The sequence below is a fragment of the Lethenteron reissneri genome, chromosome 2 (assembly GCF_015708825.2).
Source record: "Lethenteron reissneri isolate LAM-NWPU_2019-01 chromosome 2, ASM1570882v1, whole genome shotgun sequence".
Taxonomy (NCBI): domain Eukaryota; kingdom Metazoa; phylum Chordata; class Hyperoartia; order Petromyzontiformes; family Petromyzontidae; genus Lethenteron; species Lethenteron reissneri.
In genome coordinates, this window is record NC_083780.1 from 2,730,342 (window position 1) to 2,744,777 (window position 14,436).

Here is a 14,436-nt window from a genome sequence, read left to right on the forward strand (position 1 = left end):
CGTCCAGCGAGCTGGAGTGGGAACACGGCTTTGGGCTGTGTGAGACTGTACGGTACGTATGGCAGTAGATCAATACATGTGCTGGTGTGGTATGAGTTACGCGTAAGTTGTGTTGATACACGCTCGTGTTGTTTGTCGCAATGCATGTGATATTAGAAGATCTGGACACCCAAAACACAAGTGGGCAATCAGAGATTCTCGCTCTTATGTTTGTGCGTGACTCGCGCTTCGAATTCCATACGACGGAGCATATAACCTCGCCCTGCCTGAACTCTAAAAGTGCTGTGGTGGGTGAGTGGGTGACCGGGTGAATGGATAGGTGAGTGAGTGGGATAGTGGATGGGGAGGTGGGTGACAAAATGGGGAAATTGGTGGGTGAAATTTGTGAGTGCATGGATGGGTGAATGGGAGAATGAGTGAGTGGGTTATGGAATGGGTAAATAGGTGGATAGAATGAGTGGGTGGGTATGCAACACGTGTGTGCATGTGTATGCTTGCACTCTATGGCGGTACCCCAGGGTACCATAGTACCCCGGCTCTCGCACAATGTCCGTGATGCAGTCATTTTTAGTCTGTTGATGGCCGGCGATGCGGCAATCGACTCATCTCGACGAGCTGTACACGATGCAGCACTACAGTGCGTACGAGCGTTCAGGGTTTCAGCGCAATCGTCCTCGCTGCGTTTCGATATCGCCGAGTAGCACCGATTTCGGATTGATTGGTACCACAGTCACGGAGTTAAGAACACCCCTGGAAAAAAAAGTGTCCCAGAAATAAAATATTTAATTGCCTCGGCCATTTTGCATTATTTGGTACCCCAGGGCACCGCCATAAGGATTAATTGTGGGGAGCGGTGGTGTAGCGGTTATCGCACTGCGCTACGAACCCAACGACCCCAGTTTTAATCCCGCTCATGGCCGCCAACACCAGTGTCGATTATCTTAACCAGTCTTGGGCCTCTCCTAGGTCGACTCAGCCTCAAATAAGTGCCTGGTGCGGTATGTAAACATCGCCACTAGGGAGACAAAGGCGGCTGGGCGTCGTGCTGGTCACCCACCCACTTGTGTGCAGTAACGGCCTTCATGGGTGCTGCTCGCTAACCACTCTTGCCCCAAAAGTCTGCTCAGGCTATATGGGGGAACTTTGTCTTTGCATGCCTTCATAGCTACTCACAGCACTTGGTGCAATATTGTATCGCTCTGAATCTGTTGATTTTGTGTATGCCTTTGTACATAGGTATACATTAATGCATGCTCGCTAGCATCCCGAACAGAATGCATTTGCAAATGCATGTACCTATACATGTAATATTCACTTAAATATTGATTTTATGCAATTTCAAATGTCTGTGTTCATCTCTTTGTGTGTCTCTCTCAGTGCGATTCGCTGCAAGCACTGGACGCTTTTTTGACCAATGTTCGGACTTTAGTTACGGTTTTTTCGTTCAGTGTAGTCACAACAGCAACAAAAAAGAACGAAGACATATCATATATTTTAACGTGCAGAGACAGAACTGAAAAGACATCGAAGTATATAGTCTTCCATAATAGTAGTTTTTTTGGGTTAGTTCGCGTATATATATCTGTTGTTAAGCCCGCCACCACCCGATACAGCCAACTAGAAAGGGTTGTCACGTAACAGAACCTGCCAATTCGTTACTAGTACAGCACTAACCGGTGTGTTGCAGAGCAAAGCCACAACATTTACAATCTGAGCACGACGTGTCGCCAATAATTACAACTAGCTTCATCAGGTGACAGCCATATTTGTGGAAAAATCCTCCTGCTCCATTCCTTAAAAAACTGCTTTTTGTGTTAAACTGATTTATTGTCTTGTCTTCAGCCATCCTCTATCCGAGGGTTCACCGCACCATGGGTACCTTCGTCACTGACTTTTGTTTTCTGCTGTTCTCATCGTCTGTTCCAGCATGAGCCTCGTCCGTGCTTTGATGTTATATATCCATTACATATATTTTCATGTAGATATTTATTTAGTGATACCTCGATTTAAGCCCCTCCTCTTTTACATCGTTTCGCAAATACGTGTCTGTATGCACTGCATGCATCTACGACTATTGTTGGGATTTTAGTTGAGATTTTTCGTTGCCACACTAACAGGTGCCAAGTCAATGTAAGCCAATCTACATTCTCGTTCAGTGTAGGCGCAAAAGCAACTGGAAATCACATCGGAGTATATATATATAGTAATGCCCTGATTAAAGTCCCACCCTTATGCATCATTTTGCAAATACGTCGTCACTTTATTAATACCACAACCTGATTTGCGTCGCCCCAACCCACACTTACATCGCTAACAGCATCACCCGTCCTTGCTCGTATTCGTTGCCTCGAGCTTCTCCTCCACCTACCCTGTATATCGCTTCGATTTATGTCGTTTCGATGTTCGTCGCACATTTCAGGAACGTATCGCCGATGTAAACCGGGGTATTGCTGTACACGGATGCACTGACGAGATAGAGGCAAGTGACAATGCGTTCGAGTGCTGTTGGATAACCGAGTTCCATAGTGAAAAGTGACCAATTGTGCCGATTAATCAATATATATTCACGTTTCTAATATGTATATATTAGCTGCTGTGACATTTATCGGAGAATTATGTTTGAATGAAATTCGTTTCGAGGAATGAAAGAGATGCGCGTTTTAAATTACATTGATAGCCAGGCAGAGGAGAACGTGGATTAGATGACACCCGCAAGTTAACGTCATCAGTCAAACTCTTAAGAACAGTGAGTGAGGCTTGGGCAGAATGCGCCATGGCTAGAAGACACGATGGGCGACGGGCAGGAATGATAGCGGAGTGGCGGTCAACGCATTGAACGCGTCGGATAGAATACGACCACCTCGGGAGATGGAGCGATGAATACATCTCGTGCTCAGGTGCTGGGTGGATTAACGCATCAGGATGATGAGAAGTGGCGACGAGGCCTTCATCAAGCAGTGGATTGACCGTGGCTAATAATGATAATAAATACGTGTTCAAAGCGCATGCCAGTCAGATCGTCAGCCACCCACCTGAACACCTCGCCTCGCTGAGTCGCCACTCCGCGGTGAGCGATGCTTCAATATTTATGAAGCTTGGAACACGGCGATATAAATAGGCCCCGTGGCGAGCCCTAGCGAATCGCTTAATAGCCTCGGAGGACCAATCCAATTAAGCCTAATGATTCACACAAACCAGCGCGTCGGGGATTTATTGGGGGAAAACTCGGTTTATAAAAATATATATATTACGGGATTCGTTCATGGGGGGGGGGGGGAGGGCCCTCGAGGCAGTGCCCTAGAATATCGTTGTTGTTTGGTGTGCGTTATTTGTTGGTAATTTTAAATGGGCGTCGTAGTGACGAGATGTTAACTACCTCGCCTGGTATACAGGACGTCGTGGGTTCGGCCCCGGCCCCGACCCTGACGCTGGTATTTTGGGAGTTTTCTCTCTCCGTGGTCGCGTGGATTTTCCTTAGGATCTTCCTGTTTTACCTCCACATTTAAATTAACATGCCTTTAAAAAAAAAATTCGCTGCAATAAATGTGCACGTGATAAGCCACTTCGTTGAGCTATTATTTGTGGCCAGGTCGCTTTTGAATAAAATAGCTATATAGCTCAGTGGGCCTTTCCTAGTAAAACAAGAAGCTTAGTTTATCTTCTTGGTTCTTTCGGTAAACAATAAAATGATAGAAATATAACACAATAAAATTCTCACGACGTTTCGACTGCAACACAAGAAAGAAAATGTTCTTGCTGTGTTTTTTTCACATCGGATGATTACTTGTGTTGCAGTCGAAACGTCGTGAGAATTTAATTGTTTTATATATTTTTTTATTTTATTGTTTCCCTTCTACGTGACTTTACCGAAAGAACCAAGAATATGAATCCCTGCAGTCACGAAAGCTTTAAATCAAAGTTTAGTTTAGTTTTGAAAATTATATTTAAAAACAATAATGCACACGGTATTTAATGGACGCATAAATCGGTGTCACTTGAAAGGTGTGGCCTTTAATAGAAACGCGTTTGAATGTTGAGTTTATTTGATTTGCTACACTGATAAAATGGTCACATTTAGCCAGTCGTCTAGCTATTTTATTTTAAAAGGTGAAGGTGCAAGTAAGGCATGTGTTTTCCTCGAATAGGGACGTAAATAACGTGGGGCCTTTAAGACACAAACATGAATTATGAATCGTAGCATTGGCCACGAAGCCTCCGTGTTAAATTCCCCAATATTCTACGGAGCAGACCTGGTTGGTTTGGGGTCACCCATAAGCTATGTAGCTTGGAGTCGGAGCTGGGGCTCTGGTGCAGCTTGGTTATTTGCCTGCCGCCAGTGTGTTTTATATAGTATGTATACTTGTATAACGCAAACATATAAGTAGCTGGCATTTTTTACATGGTCATAAGAAGTCCAAATATCTATGCAGTTGTGATGTCACAGTGCACATAGAACAATTATGTCACAAAGCATGGCACAGATTTATGATGCAACATAGCATGCTGTGAGGTCACAGAGCACAGAGCTCCTTGTAATGTCACAAATAACCCCTACCCTCTCCTCCTACCCCTCGAACGTGTCCCCATTGCTCATCCAGTTGTGTGTATGAAAAGTACACTGGCAACACCAAGTGCTCCGCCAGTATTTACTGCATTGAGATGTACGAGAGAAAATAAATATGCTTGAATTTTGCAATGTTTATTGGCTCAAATGCAACACGATGTATTGATGTTATCATTAGATATTTTACATTTAAACAATGCTTACATAGAATAATGGAGTTACTGTCAATAAAATACACAACTCATTTGTAGATCGTGTGGCTCCAGAGTCGGAGCTATGTTTACGTAGCCACAGTTTGAAGCTCTTCTGGAGCGGCTCAAGAAATAGAGCAGAGGTCAATCTGGAGCTGGAGTCAGTCTGGAGCCGGAGTCAGTCTGGAGCCGGAGTCAGCCTGGCGCCGGAGTCAGCTTGGAGCCGGAATCTGCCTGGAGCCGGAACCGAGCCACGTCCAGCAGAGGCACGGAATTGCCAACCGAGGTCCGAAGTGACCCTCTGACCCCCAATGCTAGGAAGCGAAATAAACTTTAACTAAAATGCGTACATAGTTGAAATGTTACGGTTTAAAGCTTTGAGATGTACGTGCAGCATTTTCACTACAGACCACGCAGTAACCCGTAGAAATAAATAGAGACACACAGATATACATAGAGACTCGTAGATATACATGCAGACTCAGAGATGCATACAAAGACCCATAGAAATGGGTCGGAAACATTTCAAAGAAGAAAAGACATTTTCTTTTGTCTTTCACCAAAATATTTTGGAGCGACATCCCACGCAGAGCTACTTATACACATACATCGCAGGAATCGTTTTAATTCACATAAATTGTTATTTTTATATTTTCAGTAGACTCTCGATTATCCGCGTGCGGATTATCTGACCGCACACCTGAGATTTTGCATAAATTAATAACCCTAGATTTGAAGCTTTCGTGACTGCAAGGATTCATATTTTAGGTTTTTTCGGTAAAGTCACGAAGGTAAAAAATAAAAATTAATAAAAGTAAATTAAAATAAAAATCACGACGTTTCGGAGGCAACACAAGCTTCCGTCTTCAGGTGGAACCGTCACAGCACGATAGCTGTATCAAGTTATCAAGTTACTTGATACAGCTATCGTGCTGTGTTGCCTCCGAAACGTCGTGATTTTTATTTAATTTTTTATTTTACTTTTAATCATTTTAATTTTTTACCTACGTGACTTTACCGAAAAAACCTAAGAATATAAATTAATAACTCATTGATTTTCTCTCAACCCCAAATTAATAATCAGAAAACAGTTACACATTGTTATTCTTACTCTTTGGTTCTTTCGGTAAAGTCGCGTAGGTATAAAATAAAATAAATCACGATGTTTTGGGCACAACACAATCGGTGGGATGATGGACGCTTTCGTTACGCCCGAAACATTGTGATTTATTTTATTTTATACCTACGTGACTTTACCGAAAGAACCAAAGAGTATGGATTCCTGCAGTTACGAAAGCTTCAAATCAATATTGTTATTCTTGGAAATGTGTATTAAAAGTCACGTGCTTAAAACGAACAAATATGTTGCTCCGGTTAATCCGAAATCTACGTGATCGCCTCTACAGCACAGTACGTGCATATTTTTACGACAGTGGGCGGAGTTTGATTGATGTTGATTGGCGTGGCTCTGCTGCTGTCCACTTAGTGGGCGAACTCATCTGCGCGGGACGAGGCAAGGGTTATCACTGACCACGCGCATCGATCGTTAGTGTTTGTTCTACATCGAAAGAGAAGCAATAAAAATCGTCATCCGTGCTTCATTTTGAGTGATTTTTCCGATCATTTATTTTTGTGAGCTTTAATTTACGAAATTATGCGATGGCATAGAAACTCAAACATATTGGTGCTTTTTCGCATACAGGTCCGCGGAAAATATTTTATATTTATTTTTATTATCCGAGATTGTGAATAATCCACGGCCGTCCACCTCGTCGTAAGCGTGGATAATAGAGAGTCTACTGTACATATACAACTATTTATTGTTATTAAAGAACCCAGAATGCAAGTAGATTTCAAAAAGAGGTGGGGAAAAAACTGCAAAACACGTGTAACAAGCTCGATGTAATCCACCTTTCAAATTAAGGATCGTATGAGGGCGTCCAGGTCTCTGCCCTACCGAGGTAGGGGTACTGACAGGCAGCGGCAATGGCGGAGCCAGGATTTTCAGGTAGGGGGGCAACCCCTCCAGCAATGAAAAATGATAGAGGAGTTGTTAGTAAGTAAGGACTTGTCCCTTTCTTTTGATTAGATGCGTGTGCGGCGATGGTGCAGCCATCAATCGAGGGTCGAATTCGAACCGCGTTGTGTGATCAGCATCGCACTCGCTGAAGGTGAATGCCTTCAGGGAAGTCGTGTACTGTATACGCAACTGAGCACTATTCTGTGAGTCACTTATAACTGCTTTGCCGTTACTTATTGCCGATTATAGACTCAGACTATTGTCCTATCATCTCCTAGAGTCCCTGGCACGTAATAATATGCGACACAGTGGCAGTGGGGGTCGCAAAATGCCGATTTATTACTCATCAACCCCAATGATCCGATTTAAATTATGGGATGGGAAGTTAATCGACGAAAAGTAAAGGTGGCAGGAATCGTGTAAGCAAACAGACCCAATAATAAAATCACATGAACGCAATTGTCCAAGTTTGTCATTCTTGATTTCTCCCAGTAGCAGTGGTTACCATGTGTTGACGACAGTGGTGTAGTATCCAGAGTCCATCCCTTCTCCCTAGCCTCCCTTTTCCCGGGTATTCATGCCAGGTTCCGCAAGAACGGGGCCTATATGTCCTTGCACTCCCTCTCCTTCCCTTTGAAGACGTGATGTTCAATTCCCACCTCCCCTTAGTTATTCTTTAACAATACAACTAAAACTATGAAACTTTTTTTATTTTACCAGCTAAGGCCCACTGAGCTATATTGCTCTTTTTGCAGAAGCGACCTGGCCACTAATAATAACTCAACGAATCGGCGTATCATGTGGAATTGTATAGCAGCCAAATCCTCGAAACGCATGGTTCGAAATCTGGAGGGAAAAAACGAAGTCGCGGAGGAAATCCATGTGACCACGGGGAGAACATACAAATTCCAAATACTGTATACAGGTGTCAGGGTTGAGATCGAATCCACGACCTCCTGTATACCAGGCGAGGAAGTTAACATCTCGCTATCGTGGAGTCCGGTGGCCTGCAGAACTCCTATAGTGTTGTGTACTGTTTGTTGTTGTAACTTCCTGACCCACCCCTACAGGACATCTGTGAAAAAGAGCTTCATAGCTCATCGGGTTTATCCAGAATTAATAAAGATTCTGACGATGACTCTTTACGGCACAGTCTGTCCAGACTGTAGCTCTCTACGCCTCCGTACGTGCCGTGATGAAGGGCCATTGGTCCGAAACGTCGCCTATTATATATAATTTAAGGCCATAGTGTTATTGATGGATGTGATGAGGTTAAGTTTTGTGATCAACAAGCTTGCAAATAAAACAAGGCAATTCAACCCGAACTAGAATTAGGGTGTAAATAATCAACATTACTTCCACATTCGTCACTTACACCGCCGGCGAACCAGTGCCAAGCTTCACAGCTCATCGGATTCCTCCAATATACATCAATATATATTCTGATTGTGTCATCTTCGCTAACTAGTTTCCGCTCATCCCTCAACACTCCCTTATTTTCCCTGGCTCATCACACGACCGCCTTTTAACAACCGCTTTCTAACGACCTCCTGCAATTACCAGGTGAGGTAGTTAACATCTCGCCACCGTGGCGCTGTGCGTTTTTTCGTCACAAAGACATTCTATGGTGACCCATTACGTTTCATGTTTAATAAATTGATTATTATTATTTTTAGGTTAAATTATGTTGAAGATTGGTTTGTATAAAGCAGTGCTGCTGCATACAGCCGTGTGTTGCTAAATCGCTCTGAACTATCGCGAGAAGTGTCTGAGCAGAGCGAGGCGCCCTGTGTGACATGACATCGAGAGAAAGTACGAGGTCAGACGCAAAGAGAGAGAGACGCGGAGAGAGAGAGAGACTAACACACACAGAGCAACATCAGCACGTCATCACTTTTCTACACCTCAAGCAGCTCAAGCCTCCTGTAACCACGTGGCTTGTGTAGCCACGCTCCCCGCAAAAAGAGACGCTGCTCCTACTCCATGCAGCTCACTGTTGCATGCTCCTTTCTTCTCTCTTCTCTCTCTCTCTCTTCCCTCCCTTCTCATTGCCATCATTACCCGATCCTCATTCCCGACATCTTGGCCCGGTCATTCATTCTCCCCCCTGCTACTCCCCTACCTACCCAGCGCTCCTTCATCCTCTCTTCTGTGCCATCTTTGTCTTTCTCAGAGAATGCAGTTCGGGCATTCTTCCGCTCATCTTACACCCCCCCCCACCCCTTTTTCTTCCTTTCTGTCTGATGCCCTTTCTCAGTACGGACTCCACTGCCCCTTTCCATGTTCGGGCCACGGGCTGATAACATGTTTTCGCACACACAAAGGAAAGGACGAGCTTTGACACTGGGCACCAGTGACCGTGAATCTCCCGGCCGCCTAGTGATTGGACAGCTCCAGGTGCCTGACCTCTGCAGAGAAGAAGTCCAGGCGCAAGATCCGACCGAACGCCGTTCGGAACGGGCGGTTGATGGACGCGTAGAGAATCGGGTTGACGGTGGAGCTGATGTAGCCGATCCAGCACACGACCTCGTAGGCGACCGACGTGTTTTTGTAGAAAGGAAATACGATCACCAGGATGTCGTAGGGCAGCCACGACAGCATGAAGCAGGCGATTATGCTGCCCAGAGTCTTGGCGGCATTGTGCTCTCGTTTCATCCTTGATTTCCACCGCTTGGCCGCTTCATCACCACCACCGCCGCCTCCAGAACTACCACCGTTGGCTACCTCAGTCCTTTTCGATTCCGTGGGCGCGCCAGCTGTGACCTTCCGAGCTTGCCTCCTAGCCACACGGTATATCTTGGAGTAGATCAGCAGGATGATGAACATTGAGAGGAAATAGGGGCACATGCCGTAGGCGAAGTGCAGCCCCAGGTTCACGATGAACATGCAGTTGTCTGGACAGCCCCCTCGCTCGATCGTGCCCCGAGACAGCGTGGGGCTCAGGCTGAGCAGCGCCGGGGTGGTGAAGATCGCAGCTCCGAGCCAGCAGAGCGCCAGCATCACGGCCACGGTGCGGTCCGTGACCCGCGTCGGGTAGCGGAGTGGGTCGCAGATGGCCACGTAGCGGTCGTAGGCGATGCAGCTCAGGTGGATGATGGAGGAGGTGGTGAGCGTGTAGTCGAGGAAGTAGTGCAGGTGGCAGAAGAAGGAGGCATAGAACCAGCACTGGTAGACGGCGTGCATCATGCGGTAGGGCATGATGAGCAAGCCGATGAGGAAGTCGGACACAGCGAGCGACAGCGCCAGGGTGTTCGCGTGCGTCTGCAGCTGCCTGAAGCAGGCGATGGCTACGATGATGAGGAGGTTGCCAAGGATGGTGGCTATGATGAAGAAGATGATGATGGCCAGCGTGAAGATGCGGTCCTCCTCGGACAGGCTGGGCCCCGTGCAGTTGTAGTTCTTGTAGTGCAGGGAGCATGGTGAGCCCGTTGTGGAGTTGTCCATGGTTGGTTGTGGAGTTATCCAGCACTACGAACACCAAACCACAGAACATAGAACCTCGCGCTGCCCGAACTTTAAACTTCATGTAGTGGGAGGGTATGTGGGTGAATGGATGGGTGAGTGAGTTTGTGAGTGAGTGAGTGGCTGGGTGAAGGAATGAGTACATTTGGTGGGTAAATAGGTGGGTGAAAGATTGGGTGAGTAAGTGCTTGGATGGAGGAATAGGAGGATGAGTGCGTGAGTGGGCTATGGGATTGGTAAATGGGTGGATGAGTGAATTGGTGAGTGAATGAACAGGTGGGTGGGTGAGTGGGTGAATGGGAGAATGAGTGAGTGGGTGGATGGGTGAGCGTTTGGGTGTATCTGCAAGTCACCAACTCTCAGACAAAGCAAGTGAACGTCTAAATCTCTAGTGAATCTCTCATCGTTGCTCTTCATTGGCCATACAGAAGAAGACGACGTGTGCGTAAGGTGATTTCCCACTATTTATCTATGTGCGTTATAGGTCCAAGAAGATGCCTCTGCACAGTGTGTGGTATTCAACTCGTGTGTGCGTATGTATGTTTGCCACATATCAGGAGTGGTAGTGTAGAGGTTAGCGCGTAGTGCTATGAACCCAGCGACCCTAGGTCGAATACCGCTCACGGCGACCAACACCAGTGACGATTATCTGAACCGTCACCACTAGGCCTACCATAGGTCGACTTAGCCCCAAATAAGTACCATACCTGGTGCGGTGCATAAATATCGCCACTAGGGAGATAAAGGCGGCCGGGCGTCGTGCTCGTCACCTCGCCCCTATTTTCGAGCTCCATCAGTGTCTATTTAAATTCCTACTCTAATTCCCTTGCTTCCCAGCTCCTATTTCTCACGCTCGCCCTACTTATCTATATTCTCTGCTGTTTCACGGAATTATATTCTTGTTTTAATTCAATCACTACACACTAGGACTTCTCCTATTAACATATTTCCTGGGTGCCTCTTAAAAATAATGCCCCACTGAACTAGCTACTGCGATTGTGCACATCGCCAATGATTCATTTTCAGGTGGGTGTTTCCCACCATCTTTTAAAATAAGACAAGTTTCACCACGTCTTACGAAATCCGGACTAGATACTGAGGACCCTGCCGGCTACCGGCCGATTACTAATCTCTCCACCATTTCTAGACTCCTTGAGCATCTTGCTCTTTCTCAACTCAAGACTCAAATTACCTCTTCCTCAAACGTTTGTTCCTATCAATCTGCCTGCCGTCAGACTTACTCCATGGAGACTGCAATTACCAGAGTCTTCGACGACATTCTTTCAATCATCGACTCCAGTGCAATCACGGCTCTCATTGGTCTGGACATTTAGTCAGCTTTTGATACTATTAATCACCTACAGCTTTCTCATCTTCCAGAGTCCGACTTTGGAATCAGAAGATTAGTCCTCAAATGGGTCTCATCCTCTTTGGTTGGGAGGGCCTCTTCTGTTAAAATAGGCGAATCCACATCCACTATTGTAAATCACTTATGCGGGGTCCCACCGAGCTCCGCGCTTGGACCATTATTGTTTGCTGTCTACACATCCCCCATCGGCCGACTTATTAATAGCTTCGGAATGAAATACCACTCTTATGGTGATGTCATTCTATGATACACATCAGAAATCCCCACTAATGCTCAAGGAATTGAAAATCTCACTGAGTGCACAACAGTCTTGCAGCACTGGTTCTGGTCGCATTATCTTTCTTTAAATTAGGCCAGATCTGAAGCCATACTCATTGGCACCCGACAACGGTTGCCGCCATCTCTTCCCCCGTAACATCACGATTGCCGGCACCACCATTCCCTTTTACGGACCACTTCCAATTCCTTGGTGTCACTTTGGAGTCTTCCACCGTGTTTCTGGATATTCACGTCAACTACATCAAAACTTGCAACCATCATCTCAAGGCTCTTCGTCACCAACGTCCACTCATTACCCTCGATATTGCCAACACGCTCGCCTGCAGTATAGCCAGGGTCTCGCCCTGGCCTCGACTACTGTAACGCCATTCTCTCCATGTCATCATAACATTGCCACGGTTACATCGTCTACGACTCGACTCAGCCATCACTCTCCGTACTCTTCATTGGCTCCCCTACGCCAGCAAGACACATGATAAATTGCCTGCCTTTGTCGTCGCTTTCATCACCGGTTCCCCACTATATCTCGCCTCATTACTCTGGCCTTGCACTGAAGCACGTGATAGAACCCTACACAGCCTCACTCAAAATCTGCTTCGGACATCAAGGTCTCGAATTGTTACAGCCTCACGTCAGTTCTCTACAATCTCCTTTTCAGTGTGGAACTCTAACCCTATGTGCATGCGCAACATCAAATGTACTCTTACTTTTAAAACAACATTTGTTTGGTCAGGCTTTCGAGCAGCCCTGAGCTTGGCTCCTTGCCTCTGAGTTGTCGGCTTGTCTGCACAATCTGGCATGTTATAAATGTCATTATTATTATTATAGGTGCTCGTGAACGGCATTTGCCCCAGAAGTCTGTTATGGCTACATGGGGATCTTTGTCTTTGTGTGCCTTAATAGATACTCACAGCACTTGGTAAATATTGTATGGCTCTAAATATTTTGATTGTGTGTATGCCTGTGTCCATAGGAATACCTTAATACATGCTCACTAACATCCCGAAGAGTATAAAATTGCAAATGCATGTCCCTGTGTGTCCCGGTACCTAATAGGAGCTCGCGAAATAGATTTTTGAACTATGTTTTAGGATATAACATTTGTGAAACATTAATATTCAACTAAATATTGTTTTTACGCATTTTAAATGTCGGTGTTTCTGTCTGTGTGTCTCTCAGTGTAATTCGCTGCATGCACTGCATGCATCTTTGACTATTGTTGGGATTTTAGTCGAGATTTTTCGTTGCCACACTAACAGGTGCCAAGTCAATGTAAGCCAATCTACATTCTCGTTCAGTGTAGGCGCAAAAGCAACTGAAAATCACATCGGAGTATATAAATATAGTAATGCCCTGATTAAAGTCTCACCCTTATACATCATTTCGCAAATACGTCGTCACTTTATTAATACCACAACCTGATTTGCGTCGCCCCAACCCACACTTACATCGCTGACAGCATCATCCGTCCTTTCTCGTATCCGTCGCCTCTGGCTTCACTTCCACCTACCTTGTATATCGCTTTGATTTATGTCGTCTCGATGTTCATTGTACGTTTCTGGAACGCATCCCTGATGTAAACTAGGGTATTACTGTACAGGGATACACTGATGACATAGATGAAAGCGACAATGCGTCCGAGTGCTGTTGAATAACTTTAGTTCCATACTGAAAAGTGACCAATTGTGCCGATTCATGTATATATTTACGTTTCTAAAACATTTTAAAATTACATTGAGAGCCAGACAGAGGAGAACGTGAATGAGATGACCCTCTGCAGGTTAACGCCATAAATCAAACTATTCAAACCAGTGAGTGAGGCTTGGGCAGGATGCGTCATGGCTAGAAGGCATATATAATCCCACTGAACTATATAGCTCTTTTTCAGAAGCGACCTCGTCGCAATAACGGAATTGCAGCCAATGGATACAACGCGTAAGAGAGAAATTACGTCCACCTTAGGAGATGGAGCGATAAAATCACCTCGAGTGCAGTTAAATAAATGATTGAGAGGTGGCGATGAGGCCTTCATCCAGCAGTGGATTGGCCATGGCTAGTAAAGATGATAACTCGTGTGTTCAAAACGCATGCCACCCAGAGAGCCAGCCACCCACCTGAACACCTCGCTCAGTCGCCACTCCGCGGTGAGCGATGCTTCAATATTTATAAAGCCTGAAACACGGCGATATAAATAGGCCCCGTGGCGAGCCCTAGCGAATCGCTTAATAGCCTCGGAGGACCAATCCAATTAAGCCTACTGATTCACACGAACCAGCGCCTCGGGGATTTATTGAGAGAAAACTTGGTTTATTAAAAATAAACTATATTACGGGATTTGTTCATGTTGGGATGAGATATAGGGTGCCATGGAATGTGCTTGTTGTTGTTTGGTGTAGGTTATTTGTTGGTAATTTATAATGGACGTCGTAGTGACGAGATGTTAACTATCTCGCCTGGTACACAGGACGTCGTTCGATCCCGACCCTGACCCCTGCTGTATATTTCAGAGCTTGCGTGTCTCTCTCCCCGTGGTCGCGTAGATTTTTCTCTG

The 14,436-nt window shown here is 45.6% G+C and overlaps 1 protein-coding gene across 1 annotated transcript; it reads right to left on the reverse strand.

Moving 5' to 3' along the window:
* Nucleotides 1-9,151: 9,151 nt before the first annotated feature.
* LOC133344182 (trace amine-associated receptor 8a-like) lies at nucleotides 9,152-10,219 on the reverse strand. The gene has a single exon (XM_061554203.1). The coding sequence runs from the start codon at nucleotides 10,217-10,219 to the stop codon at nucleotides 9,152-9,154; it is 1,068 nt and encodes a 355-aa protein (XP_061410187.1).
* Nucleotides 10,220-14,436: the final 4,217 nt, after the last annotated feature.

Coding starts and splice junctions, on each gene's coding strand:
- LOC133344182 (XM_061554203.1), bottom strand. CDS start 10,219: ATGGACAACTCCACAACGGGCTCACCATGCTCCCTGCACTACAAGAAC.